At 35.3% G+C, this 14,453-nt stretch overlaps 1 protein-coding gene across 2 annotated transcripts in view; it reads left to right on the top strand.

Moving 5' to 3' along the window:
* The window catches only part of PDZD8 (PDZ domain containing 8), a 60,115-nt gene that overhangs the window by 30,714 nt on the left and 14,948 nt on the right, over positions 1-14,453 (top strand). For both annotated transcript variants that reach the window (XM_012723842.1, XM_012723843.1), the window contains exon 3: positions 3,058-3,160. In XM_012723842.1, coding sequence (XP_012579296.1) covers positions 3,058-3,160 — 103 coding nt within the window. The remainder of the gene's footprint in view (positions 1-3,057; positions 3,161-14,453) is intronic.

Here is a 14,453-nt window from a genome sequence, read left to right on the forward strand (position 1 = left end):
CCCCGTTCTGTATGAATAAATAAATAAACCTTTAAAAAAAAATAGGAAATAAAACTAATCTTGGCCCTCCCTGGTAGCACAGCGGGTTAAAGCACAGCACTAAGAGGCTAAAGCCACTTCCACATGAGTTCGATCCCAGCCTGCCTCAGAGATGACCACATGGCGGTGGCAGACCTCTCCTGGCCCGCCCGCTGCTCCCCTCAGCAGTGTTCTTTGTCAGTCGGCCTGTTCTGCTCCCCACTCAGTCTCTGGTGAATCTTCTCACCCTCCACATCTCTGGCCTGTATCTCAGTTCTGTATGAATAAATAAATAAATAAATTTTTTTTTAAAAAAAAGGAAATAAAAGTAATCTAATCTAACACAATATGTGCCTTAACTCTCAACCTGAAGGTGTTTGTGAAAGCTTCAGACAAGTCAGCATCCCTGCAAACTGAAAATATTTTTCTACAGCTGAAATGTTTGTCACAGAGCAAAGATCAGGTCTGTCCAATAGGACAGTGCTTTAAAATGTCACTAAGATTAATAACTATTAATGTTATTTGTGGTATTCCAGTATTTTAAATGACTTTATTTGGATTAATTTTGTTTTAAGGTACAAATCTTTTAACTTATAGTATAACAATAACAGTGTACTATTTATTATGATCACTCATTATTTCCTTTTTTCTTTAAAGATTTATTAAAGTATAATTCACATACCATGTAATTCACCCATTAAAAATGTATGATTTAATGAGTTTTGGTATATTCACAGGGTTTTGTCAGTATCATCACAAATTAATTTTAACACACTTTTGATCCCTCCATTCCTATTTGTAGTCAATTCCTATTCTCTTTAGCCCTCTCCCAGTGCCCTGAGTAACCACTAACTTACTGTTTGGCTCTGTCTACTCCAAAGATCTCACATAGATGGAATCATGCAGTGTGTCCCTTCTTTGATGTAGAATGTTTTCAAAGTTCATCCATATCACTACCTCATTTCTCTAAGATTGGTATTCCATTGTATAGGGATGCCACATTTTCTTAACCCACTCATTGATAGATGTTTGAGTTTTTTCAGTCATTTTAATTATTTTTGAGTAATGCTACTGTGGCTATTCATATTTTATTTGAGTAATGCTGTAAAGTGTAATCATGTCAAGCTTTTGTGTGAATGTATACTTTTATTTCTCTGATTATATATATTCTAAGCAATGAATTGCTGGGTTATAGTTAACCAATTATATGCCAACTTTTAAAGAAATTAAATTGTTTTTCAGTGCTTGCACCATTTTACATTATCCCCAGCAATGTATGAGGATTTCCATTTCTTGTGATACTCAACCAACACGTGTCTCTTTTATTAACTATAGTCAGCTTGTAGGATTGAAGTAGTATTTTATTGCAGTTTTTATTTGCATTTCCCTGATGACCAATAATGTTGATTATATTTTCATGTGCGTATTGGCGTTTTGAATAGCTTTTGTGGAAAATGCTTATCATTTTTCAATTTTAAAGTTGTGTTATGTAATATATAGTTTAAAAATATTTTCTCCCAGGCTGTGAATTTTGTTTTTATTTGTTGGATGTTGTTTTTTGAAACCCTCTGGTTTTAATTTATCTATTTTTTTCTTCTGGTATTAAAACTTTTGGTGATATGTCTTACGAAACCAATGTCTAACCCAGGTCACAAAGATTTGCTTTTACGCTTTCTTTCTGACAAGTTTAGGTCTATAACATTTTGAGTTAATTTTTGGTAGTGTTTTTTTAAAAAAAAAAAGTGTTATAAAAAATATAGACTTGAGTTGTGATTTGAGGGCTAAATTCCAAAAATGGTATTTTTTTCATTTCTGAATCCTGGAGATTACCGTCTGTTAGGAATTTGTGAGCACTTGTGGTACACTGACCTTTTCTGTATAAACAGAAAAGTTTGCTCTTTTGAACAGATGGTGGCAGTAGAGCTTTGGTGAATAATTCTTGTTGAAATTAGTATTTTATTATAATATCAAAATTATTGATAATAATAGTAAATCTAATGTTTCAGCCTGCCATCTTGTTGTCACTAGTTTACCTTTTTAAGATTAAAAATTATTCATATTGAGGGGTTTTTCTTTTTTAATGTTTTTATTTATAGGCTTTTCCTTTAATGAATACAGTTTATGAAAAATGAACATGATTGGCTTGAGGTTTCCAATCTTAGGATGTGATTTTCTCATATTACTATAATGCATTTTATCAATTTATCTTTCATCATCTTACTCCTATCCCCATCTTCCTTGTAGAGATAAAGTAATAGCATACTAGTCAAAATGTTGATTAATGCTAAAGCTTTTGTCAAGCATTTCTAAAATAGTTGAAGACTTAAGTTCTTATTTAGAAGACATAATATACAAGTTGGACATGTAGGTAACATTTTCCTTTCAATAATGCAATCAACCCAAGATTGCACTGGATATTTTCTTTTTAGATCTGAATATTAAACACTGAAATTAGGGATTATGATTATTCTTTGACAGATGTTTTCAAGATAATAGAAAAAGCAAACATTTTGAGCACTTACTGTTTGCTAGGCATTATATGTTCTAGGTAACTTGTATGCTTTGTCTAATTTTAGTCACAACAGGTCTAAAAGGTAAATACTATTTTTGCTTGAATTTTTCATAGAAGATGGGTTTAGAAAAGTTAAATAATTTGCCTTGAAATTACACTAGCAGGTGTGTGTTTATAAAGCAACTGTACTGTTTTTACAGAGATGGTACCGTGCTAATATATGTCACTCTTCAACTTATTTGTTAAGTGTAATAATCTGATTTGAAGATCCATAGCTCTTACTGATTGCATGTAGATATCTGCCCAATTTTTTAATCTCATATATGGATATTTTCTTTGACTTAGTATTTTATTTGATTTAGCTTTTCCTGCAGTTTTACATTTTACTTCACTTCTCCACTAGAGGGAGCCCCACGTGTGTAATTTTTTTGTTACCTGAATTATAATAGTAATGGAGTAATTTATTCTTGAAATAATGATGAGAAATTTAATACAACTAGTCTGTTTGTTTCATTTTTATACTACAGGTTACTCATTTTGGGATCCTATGACAGAGAGGCAAATGTTCATTGCACACTTGAATTGAGCAGTGGTGTTTGGGAAGAAAAACAAAGGAGTTCTATTAAGACGGTAAAGTGAATATATTTAGTAGTTTCACATTTGAATAGATTTTTATTCTTAAGCATGCTTTACTAAAATATAGGTTCTCTGTATTGTTGTAGTATAATATCAGTAAAATATCAATTACATGAAACTAGTCGTGAGATCACTGGCTTTCATTAAAGAAAAAATTCTTGCCTGATTAATTTTCTACACAGACCTTTAAAATTGGTTCACAGTAGCAAATATGGGCCAAACACTACACAACATACACTTCACCGACATCTTTGAAGATACAGCACCCAGTGCAACAATAGTGAAGGCAAGGATAAATAGATGGGACTACATCAAGTTAAAAAGCTTCTGTACAGCAAAAGAGACATTACAAAAAACAGACATCCCACTGATTGGGAAAAAATTTTCTCACACAAAACTAGCGATAAAAGATTGATCACAAAGATATACAGAGAACTGATGAAACTCAACAAAAATAAAGCAAACAACCACATTCAAAAAATGGGCAGAACAATCTCGAACAATTTGAAGCAACTCCTCCAGGGAATAAAATCAGCTTTACAATTTGATCTGAAATACGTAAATACGTGAAAAGGAATTACTGTTTTGTTCAGATATGAAATGATCATAACTTGACTTTACTGTTGACATTTTTAGTTTCCTAATTATATTTGCAGAGGTATGAAACCAGACAGCTTTAATATTTTGTAGAAAGGTTACTAAGACTTTAATCTTGAGTCATTATTTCAGACCTTAGTATATGTCATACATAGTTTTGGGAAAATAATTTTAAGTTACTAATTACATTTGGTGTTGAAAGTGTCAGCAGCAATAAATGTCTCTGAGTGTTAAATAGCATATGTCTGAATTTAATAACTGGGAAGGACAAGTCAAGTGTTGTTCAACACTACAAAACTTTGCAGAACAAGTATCCTGAAGTATGAGCTTAGAAGCCGCCTTTGAATATAATTTTCAGGTTAAAATCAATTTTTTTAATTCTGAAATATATTCAGTGTATTTAACCACTAATGTCAGTGAATATGCAGGATGAAAGAAACTTAATTCCTTCCATATTAATTATGCCTTCAAGTTTTTTGAAACATAATATGCTTTACCATGCTGTTAATAGGGAAAGGTCAGTAACAGGTGGGACTACTTTAGATTTGTAGAACCTACACAAATTTGAGGGAGTTGTTTCAATGCTTAGCTGCAAATATTAGCAGTAACTGAAAAGTAGCCTAGCAAGAAAAGGGCTTCACATCGATTAGCCCTGGCATCAGTGCAGCGCTGGGCAACAGAGCATTTGTGGAGCCGGTCTCCTGGCTTCATCCTCTGTCAAGCTGGGCAGTGGGGTTTTGTCCTCCTGTTGTAAAACATCTAATATGCCCCTGGGTATATTAGACCATTCAAGAAAAAGATGTGGTCTAAGGCATTTTAGAGGCACATCCAAGCCATGTTTTATTCTTTTGAAATGCTTGTCTGGAAACTCCTCAAAGATTTCCACTTCTGTCTAACGGAGTGTAACTGGGTCATGTGGTTTCCTCTAGCAATAAGGAAATATGGAGTCATTTCAGTTTTTCAAACTTTATAGAATAAAGTAAGGGAAAAGGGTGTCATGAATGCCTTTTGTGGCCAATCTATTGTCTTACCACAAGAAAATATTCAAATATATTTGATGACTTTATTTTTAAAGTCATCAAAAGTCATTTGATGACTTTATTTTTAAAGATTCAACTTCAATATTAGGGAAAAGTTTCAAAAAGTAATTTAATAAATACCCTTTGTAAAACCTGCTTTCTATCATATTAGACATCTACTTAGGAAAAAGAGAAGGCATCATGGAAATGGATTGTGGAACCTCTCAATCTGGGAATTCTGGGCTAGAGGAGAAGGCATTGGGGTAGGAGGGCATCTCACTATTCTGTCTGGCTCTTTTCTTTCCCTTGTTCTCCATTCTGAACAAAAGGGTGAAAGGAGCTTTAATTTTAGAAACATACTTTTTAATGTATGTTTTCTGATGCTGACCCTATATTCTCTCCTAGTCTCTCATATTCTGCACACAGATACTTGATTATAGGTGTCCTTTTAAAGAGACCAAGTCTTTCTACAAGTAGAAGTAGAAAGTTGAAAATTGAGGTCCTCCCTGCTGGCCTAGAGGTTAAGTCTCAGCACTGTCGCTACTGTGGCGTAAGTTCCATCCCTGGCCAGGTAGCTAATCCAGATACAGCATGGCATACCTCTCCTGTCTCACCCTCTGCTCCCCTCAAAAATATATTTCAGTTGATCTGCCTGTTCTGCTCCCCATTCTGCCTCTGGTGAGTCCTCTCACTCCCTGTACCTCTGGACTATACCCAGTTGTTTTATGCATTTAAAAAAAAAAAACTTAAAAAAAATAATAAATCTTAAAAAAAAAAAAACTTAAAAATCCAAAGAGCTGTTAAGTCAGTACATTGGCACTGTATAGCATAGTGTTACTATAGTAGGAGAAAGGAAAAATACAGTTTTCTTTCTATTTTGAAAAAGAAAGAATTAGTTAAGAGTCTTCTGGAGCCCCTATATAGGCAATAGATGGGCAGAAGAAAACTGTGGAACATTCTTTTGTTCTATATAAATTGAAACAATATACAGGTACTAGAGAGAACTGTGGTTAAAGGCATTAGATGTTATGATAGTTCAGGTCTACCTGGGAAGCATTAAATCTCTCAAGAGCATTTAGCTAGCAATTGAGGAAAATCCATTGCTAGTAGTCTGTAACTCTTAAACAGAATGAGTACATTCCTTGTGTGAGGCGAATATGAAAACCACTACACTACGGAAATGCCACTGAGTACATTCCTTGTAGAGAGAGGGTTATATGATAATGACTGGCAGTTTGCCACTGGCAGCTACTATAAAAAGGACATCAGGTAGGACCAGCCCACACACCAAATTATGAAGTCAGAAGAATTCACCTTCTAGATGCTTACTCCATTAAATTCACCTTCTAGATACTTACTCCATTAAATCCTACTAACAAAACCGAATTGTTCAGCTGTGGACTCGATTGTGTAACACTCTAGTAGTTAAAAGACAATTTGGGAATGCTGCAGGTAGGATCATTTTAGAGCAGAGGCAGGAGGAGCCCTCAGACTGGCTCAACAGGGCTTGAATGGAAGGGCCTTCATAATAAGATGAGCCATGTCCAGTTGCCCAAGGTTGAACATGACTTATTATAGGACCCGGTGAGTCTTCTTTTACTTCCAGAGTGAAGGTGAAAGCAACTGAATAGAGGAGACATCAGTGGGGAGGAAATTTAATATATAAGGAAATTATTTCTGTCTAATGAAGATACTGAGCAAGAATATAGAAGAAATGGAAACAGTAAATGCATTTTCAGCTTTCAGAAATATCTTGATGATTCTTCATACTAAAGATTCCCAGGTCATTTAATTACCAGGAGAATATTTTGTCACAAATAGATCTGCCTTAAGGATATGGGAAACAGAGTAGATTACGAAGTGTATATGTCCTGAAGGACGGTGCCCAATACTTCGATTTGATTTTTAGTTAATCTAAAACAGAGCTACAGAAATACAATGTATATGTATTGTTAAATAAAATGTTCTTATAGCCAAGAAATAAATGAAATAAATTTTAGTAATGTTTTATGTGATTCATATTACCCAAAACATTGCATTTCAACATGAAATTAGGGAGATAGGTTATATATATTTTTCACACAAAATCTTTGAAATGTGTATATTCTGAGTTCACAGAATATTACAATTCAGCTAGCAGCTGCTGTATTGAGCAGTATAGACCAGAAGAAGAAATGTACAATATAATGTTCAGATTTGTACATCACTCTTAATGTTACTAAAAAATGCCAAGTTAAGAGCTATAAAATACGAAAAGACCTTTCAGACCAATAGGGAATTCTAAATGATGGTTAAAAGATTTGAGTCTTAAGATGCTTAAAGAAATAGACATTAAATTGCGCCTGAAAAATAAAAAATTCAACTTTTCATGAAAGTGAACGTTACAAAATGAATATACTTATTTAAAAACCATGAAATTCTCACAGAGAACTTTGTGCATTTCTGGTTTTTATAATACACAAAATTTATAACAGCTGGATAAGACGAGAAGAAGGAACTAAAATTAACATGGATATCAGATAGCGATATAAAGAAAATGAATGGGAAAAAAGTAATGTTCTTCAGCTGAAAAATCAAAGGTGGGTGAATGATTAATAGAACTATAAATATAAAAGTACACCGAATGGTCAACAAATTTACTGAGCAAGGAATTCTAAGTCTTTGGTACTCTGACCACAAGTCTCATGTCTGTAGCAATAATCAGATGAAAAATACTAGGAGAAAGATATTTAAGAGGTCTTTACTATTACTGGAGTGCTACATCCTTGCTGATAAGACTTCACAGAAGCACGGGTGTTGCTGTTTTTATGCTAGCTGTCCTACACCTAGTAATTTTTCCTGGCTTGTGGGAATTGTTCAGTGACGTTTCTAGGAGGAGGTTAGGAGAGTCTGAGTATTGATTTTGAAATCAAATCTGATCCTGTTAGCTCCCTCCTTAATTTTCTTAATGATTTCTTACTGCTCCTAGAATAAGGACAAATTCCTTGATACAGCTGACCAAACCTCGCTTGCCTGGTGTCTGTTCCTTTAGCTCTGTCATTCCGCTTTAGCCGTGCTGGACACCTTTCATACCTTCATTTTTGCCATACGCTGTCCACTACACAGCCGTTGTACATATGCACCTTTCCCCCAGCACTTTTTCCTAGCCCCATTTTTCAGATCTCTTCTTGTGCCCGTACTTTAGCTTGTTTACTGTCAGATACATTCTCAGGCCTTTCTCCTGCACTTTGCCATGAGAGGGCTGGCGTCCACTGACTATATTTCTAAGGCTTCCATGTCAGCCAACTTCTGGCTGAGTTTGAGCAACTTGAAGGTCTGATGGGTAAATGAAAGTGAACTGGGGAAGCAAAGGTGTACTTCTTCATTTCTCTGCTTTGGCTAACAGGTCTGGTAGCTGCTGCTTCTCCTCCAAGGTTTCATGCTTCTCACAGTACACGTTCACCATGGTTCCAGCTTCTGTTTGATACCTTAGCCTTGGCCTCTACTGTTACTGCCTCCTCCCTCTGTCCTCCCAGCTTCGTGTTGGTAGGGACTTCTGGCCTTTACTAATGTCTGAATTACTTGACTGTCTCCTGTTGGATTCTCGGTGCTTCCATCACTAGGCCATTCCTTGTTTTAAAGTCCCTGTTTCACTTGGGTGTTTTCTGTTTCCTTATCAGACCGTGACCAGTACACCACCCCTACCTGATGGATCACCATACCACTGGGAAACCTTGCCAAATAAGCATGACATTCTTTAGTGACATGGAGGTTTTGCATTTATATTTGCATAATAAATTTAATTGGTGTCATTTCTACCAATGTCTTCCTTTATAGCAGGTGCCATAATTGTTTTATTCACAGCACTTGGCTTTTAGTGGGTGATCATTACATGTATCTAGGGAAACTGAACCTTGCCATCTGGCTGTGAACCTCCATTTACCCACAATCCTTTTTCTTCCAGACCTTCAGGTTTCAGAATAACTTGGTTACATTTCTGTCTCATCAAGCCTGTCTTTGATAGCGTTCTAACCAAATAATGTTTAAAGTTGCCATTCAATATTCCTTCTGTTAAAAGACAGGTTCTTAAAGCGAGGATTTTAGTTCCCATGTATGATATGTAATGGTATAATGGCATTTGAAACATCAAAAGAACTTCTTTATGTATACAGGACATTGTAATATAAATTAAAATGACTATGTAAATTTTTACTTGCCTTACCTCCCTAAGTTTTGGAAAATTATAGAATTCTTGCTGAACAATATGAATGTACCTACAAAGTTTTTGCTAAAGTACTAGTTTCAAATAAGAACATTTGAGACAAATTTATAAATACATTAGGCCAGATGCTTCAGAGTTGGCATTTTAGTGTGTTTGTTTAAGACCAGATACCTTGCAGATAGCATTTTGGTACTCCTATTTAACCATTTGCCATTTACAGTCTTAATCTTATCAAAAGGAAGAGAAAGATTAAAGCAAATAAAGCTTTTTGGGGAAATGTCAGTTTTTATGAAAACTCTGCTTTAATTCATTTTGATAATATTTGTGAATGCAGTAGAGACCCAATGAAATTTTAACCATATATAACATTCTATAATTTCATTTCTTAAATAAACTAAAAGTCTTTGAGCTTTAGTAGTAAATTCAATGAAGCATTTCCACTTTTAATGTTGGTTCAAAATGAGGGATGTATTCCCTGTTACTGTTTTCGAAGTTTGTTTAATAAGATTGTGAAATAACATAAAAAGAGTTGGAACTTAGGCTTAAATATAGAAACATCAACTATCCAAGTCAAATTAATGTATAACACTGTGAAGATGAGAAAGAAGAAACTGAGGTATGAAGTGTAAGGACCTTTCCCTTGAGAACAATAAGCTGTGGGGAAATAAGATCAGCAGTGCATTAAGTAGCCATGTTATTAGCATCTGAGCACTCAGAGTTTCAGAGCAAGGTTCTGATGAAGGGGAGGTAGCATTCTTTTAGGGAAATCAGGAAAGACTATATTAAGAAGGTGACATCTGAGGTGATCCTTAAGAGTATATGTGGAGTTCCTAGAGGATATGTGGGGTTTTGACATAGGGGGACATTTCACAGGGTTGTTAAGACATGGATGAAAGAGAACTTTGAATGTTAGAATGCAGTGAGTTGTCCAGGTTGGCTAACAAACATGGTAGTGTGGAAAGAGTATGTAAAACAAGAATGAAAGGACTGGAACATATTATAGAAGTACTTTAAACATAAGGTTAAAGAAATTTGAATGTTAATTATCCAGTGCAATAGAAGTATGAAGACTTAAGAATGAAATCTCATCAGGATCTTGCTTTAGTTAGACTTGGCTGTGGATTTGAGTCTTAGCTAGGTCGCTTACTGGCACAATGTCCCTATATCCATCTCAGCCACAAGTACTTTGGCTATAAAATTGAACTAATAGTGCTTCATATGGTTGTGAGAAGATAAATGAGGCTGTTATTAAAATGTGTAGTGCTCTACCTGACATATAATGAGTAGTAAATGGTACGTTTATCAGATCTAGTAGCAAATGGATAAAGTCAAGAATAATTTGACAAGGGAGACTTGTCATAGCAGAGGTGAGGGGTAATGAAAGTCTGAATCAGAATAATGGCAATGAAAATGGAACATAGACTCAAACGTGGCTTAATGTAAAATGGATAGATTCTAGGACAATGAGAGAGGAATTCAGAAAAAATGGAATTATGTGGGGAGAAAGGCTTCATTCAGAACCTGTTGGATTTGAGCTGCATTTACTATCAAAGATCTGACCAGGGGTGGGCTTTTTTGCATATGCTACTTTATTGGACTGTTTTACTTTTTACATTTTCAGTGCTGTTAAAGGCTGAGCAGCTTATTATCAATTGAACACTTAGGGCTAGTGTAATTTCTTTGAAGATCTTTTTCAAGTAAATTCCTAAATGTAGATTAAAGATAGGCAGAACCATTTCACAGTGAAATCTCAGAATCTCAACGTTTATTTTAAACGCCTTTTGCAAACAAGGAAATGATATTGGTGAACTAAAATACTGTTTTTATATTCTCTTTGTCATAACCCTCCAGCCTACTGCAGTCCAAATAAACTGATTCAGTCAGTTTCACTTTGTTATGAACTAAACATCCTGGTTCAGTAAGGAACCCACCAAGGCAAATACCTTGTTTTCAGAGCCATGCACTCATGTAGGATGTGAAGCTAGGAGATAAACCATTTAGGAAAGTGGTAGTTATTAACAGAGATCTTGCAGTGGTATCCACCTCCTAGCCCCACACATTGACTCTGATAGGAACAGTAATAATATATAAGTAGCTTATCTAATTTTAAGATGTTATATGCATTTACCATTTAATTCTTATTACCAACTCTATGAGAATAGGAGCTATATATTATTATCTCCATTATATATGAGGAAACCGAGATACAGAAACTAACTTACCAAAATTAGTCAGCTAGCAGACGGTACAGTCTAAATCTAGGCATTGTGACTCCAGAGCCGAAGCACTTAACTCTGTCACCTCCATGAATGGTGGTTTCAAATCCAAGTTCTTTCATTCTGGTTTTATGACTGTGAGCAAGTTATCTTGTATTCTTTAAAATGAGGGGATACTAATAGGATAGAAGGGTTACTCACATTTCTGTGAAATACATTGCACTGTATCTGGCAGGTAATAACTTTAATAGCATCCATTACTGAATTTGATCTGTTTCTTTTGGTACCTATATTTATATGTTATCTGATATTTTGTATATCCTTATAGACCCCTGCTTCCACCCCTTTTTTAAGTCCTTCTAACAAGGTGGGGCGGGGGGGGGGGAGTAGCTTTCTCAATTGGAAGATAGTGTTTTGGTTTTTTTTTTTTAAGAGGATTGCCAAACATTAGTTTTAAAAACATCAGCAAGTTTGTTACAGTAAGGATGGAGATGAACTAGCTGCTGCTTATTTCAACTGAAGGTAAGGCATAGACATTTAAATTTCAGGAAGATGGCCCTCCCTGGTGGCGCAGCGGGTTAAAGCACAGCACTAGGAAGCTAAAGCCACTTCCGCATGAGTTCGATTCCCGCCGGCCCTGGAGGTGACCACATGGCGCGGCAGACCTCTCCTGACCCGCCCGCTGCTCCCCTCAGCAGTATACTTCGTCGATCTGCCTGTTCTGTCCCCCACTCTGTCTCTGGTGAATCCTCTCGCCGCCCCCGAGCCTCTGGCCTGTACCCCAGTTCTGTATGCACAAATAAATAAATCTTTAAAAAATAAATAAATAAATAAATAAATAAATTTCAGGAAGATTTGAGATAAATGAAGAACTTCATAAGACTGAAGATTGTTAATGCCATAAGCATAGGGAAAAAAGTCTAGATATCTATAGTTAGTAACATGGTACCAGAATATTTAGGAAGCAGTAGTAGTTCATGCTACTAGACCATTTGACACCTCTGGCATTTATCAATTTGCATTTTAGTATAAATGTAATTTTTTTTATCATTTACTAATTGAAGATACTTTAAAATGAATAGGCTAAAAAGTATAAACAGGTAGAAATGTTTGTTACAGAGTTCAGATGGGCAGGAGCAGCAGCAGCACTTAATTTGTTCCATTAAATCAATCTTTAGAATTTACATAGGTGTTGCATATTTCTCCACATAAATATTGAACATGAATAGAGTTTAAAGTGGGTTTGGGAACAGCTGTGTTTCCCATTTGTAAGCATGTTGATTTACATTGATACTGGATTGTACTAGGCAAATAAGTGGTTATATCTTTATACTAGAAGAGATAAGAGTGTTTTGTTAATCACAGTAAATAAGACTACTTCTGGCTAATTCATTATAATTCTTTGAAGGTTACCAGGTGACTCAAAATATAGACAGATGGCTATGGCTTGTATCTTAAATGAATGATGTGTGAATTGCCTTTTGTAACACTGACAACGTTGTCAAAAATCTAAGTAGGGAAGTTGGGAGCATACAGAAGTAGGTGTCGTGAAGCAGAGTTTAAATTTTGTGATGATACTATTGCTCGTGAAATTTGAGGAGACCTTCGTATTTTGACAATAAAACATTAACTCCTGTAAGATAAAAGTGATAGGGTATACAAATGGCAATATTGAGTCTTATGAGCTGTTATTTCTCATTTAAATAAAATTCAGAAAGCTGTAAAGAAAATAGCAAAAATCAGCCATAATCCTACAACCCAGAAAGACACTTAATATTTTAGAAAAATGTACGAACACATGCAGACATACAGTATTCAGAATGTGCCTGTGTGCTTTAAAGAATAAAATGAGGTCATCTGTTTTAAAACGTACCTTATTCTTACTTAACAATGTACTGAGGGCATTTTGCTAGCTTGTTTGCATGATTATTCCACTGTCAGCATGTTTATTGAACCAATTATTAATGAACGTGTAAGGTTTTTCCAATTTTTTTGTTGTAATGAAACCTGTAACTAATTTCAGCATGTGTATAATTTCAGGGTGTGTATATTCATGTACATTTATTCTTTAAGTCATTTACTTTATTGAGGTTTGAGGGGGGCAATTCCATAAAATTATTTTCACAACAACAAACAGTCTCTAGCGTTCTCACACTTTTATAAAAAAAAAATGAGTATCAGCCTGCAGAAGTACAGTGATACTAGATGAATCTGAGTGTTGGCTTGGGAATTCAGAATCAGAGGTATTTCTACTTGACAAAGGAATTAAAAAGGGCAATCCTGTTCTACTCTTTTGTTTCCATAACAACCTCAGCCTTTGCATATTTTCCAGAGCTTTTTATTCCACTGGATTGACTGTATAAAATTTAAATTACTTTCAAATCAAAACATTAATAAAGACTTCAATCAGACTGAAAAAGAGAAAGGAGAAGCCTAAGTGTACTACAAGGTAGTCATTCGAGATGTAGTATTTCTGAACAGCCTTTTGAACCTGGGCAAAGACCATTTTCATTCTTTAGATCTCTTAGGTCAATTGTATTGATATAATGGACTTTTTTTTTCCTCATATTTTTAGGTCTTTGTTGTATCTTAGATGAGTTGACCAAATGATGAAGTCCTAATTTACTGTCCAGTTACTTTTAGAAAGCAGACTGTCAGATGGCCAAATTGGCATTCTCTTTGAAGATTGAGGAGCCGCACTTGTATTTTCGTCCAAAAAAAGACCTCCTAATCCACTGGAGGCGAGGTCATGGAAATGCTTGGATTCTGGTCTATAGTTCGTGTCATCCTGACAACAGCCCAGTGTGGTGTTCAGTATTAGTGTTCCCTTTTTACAAGTCAGAGTCAGAAAGGCTAAACCGCTTGCCTGAGGCCACAAAATGAGTGTTAGAGCCAGAATTCAGACCAAACATGGACTACAAAACTATCCCAACTCTGCAGGTTGTCTTTAAAACAGAATTTTTTATCTGGTGCTGAGGAGTTGACTATAGTGTTGTTTTTAACTACCCATAAGAGATGATTGCTGAAAAATGTAGGCATTTTACTGACAAAATGCTTATATGTGGAATCCATGCAGAGAGTAGGAGATTTATTCCCTGTATTATTCATATCTGCCCCCCCCTTTTTTTTTAAAGATTTATTATTCATATAGAACTGGGGTACAGGCCAGAGATGCGGAGGGTGAGAGGATTCACCAGAGACAGAGCAGGGAGCAGAACAGGCAGATCAACGAAGTACACTGCTGAGGGGAGCAG

Source organism: Condylura cristata, unplaced genomic scaffold (assembly GCF_000260355.1).
Source record: "Condylura cristata isolate star-nosed mole 26May11 unplaced genomic scaffold, ConCri1.0 scaffold00011, whole genome shotgun sequence".
Classification (NCBI taxonomy): Eukaryota; Metazoa; Chordata; class Mammalia; order Eulipotyphla; family Talpidae; genus Condylura; species Condylura cristata.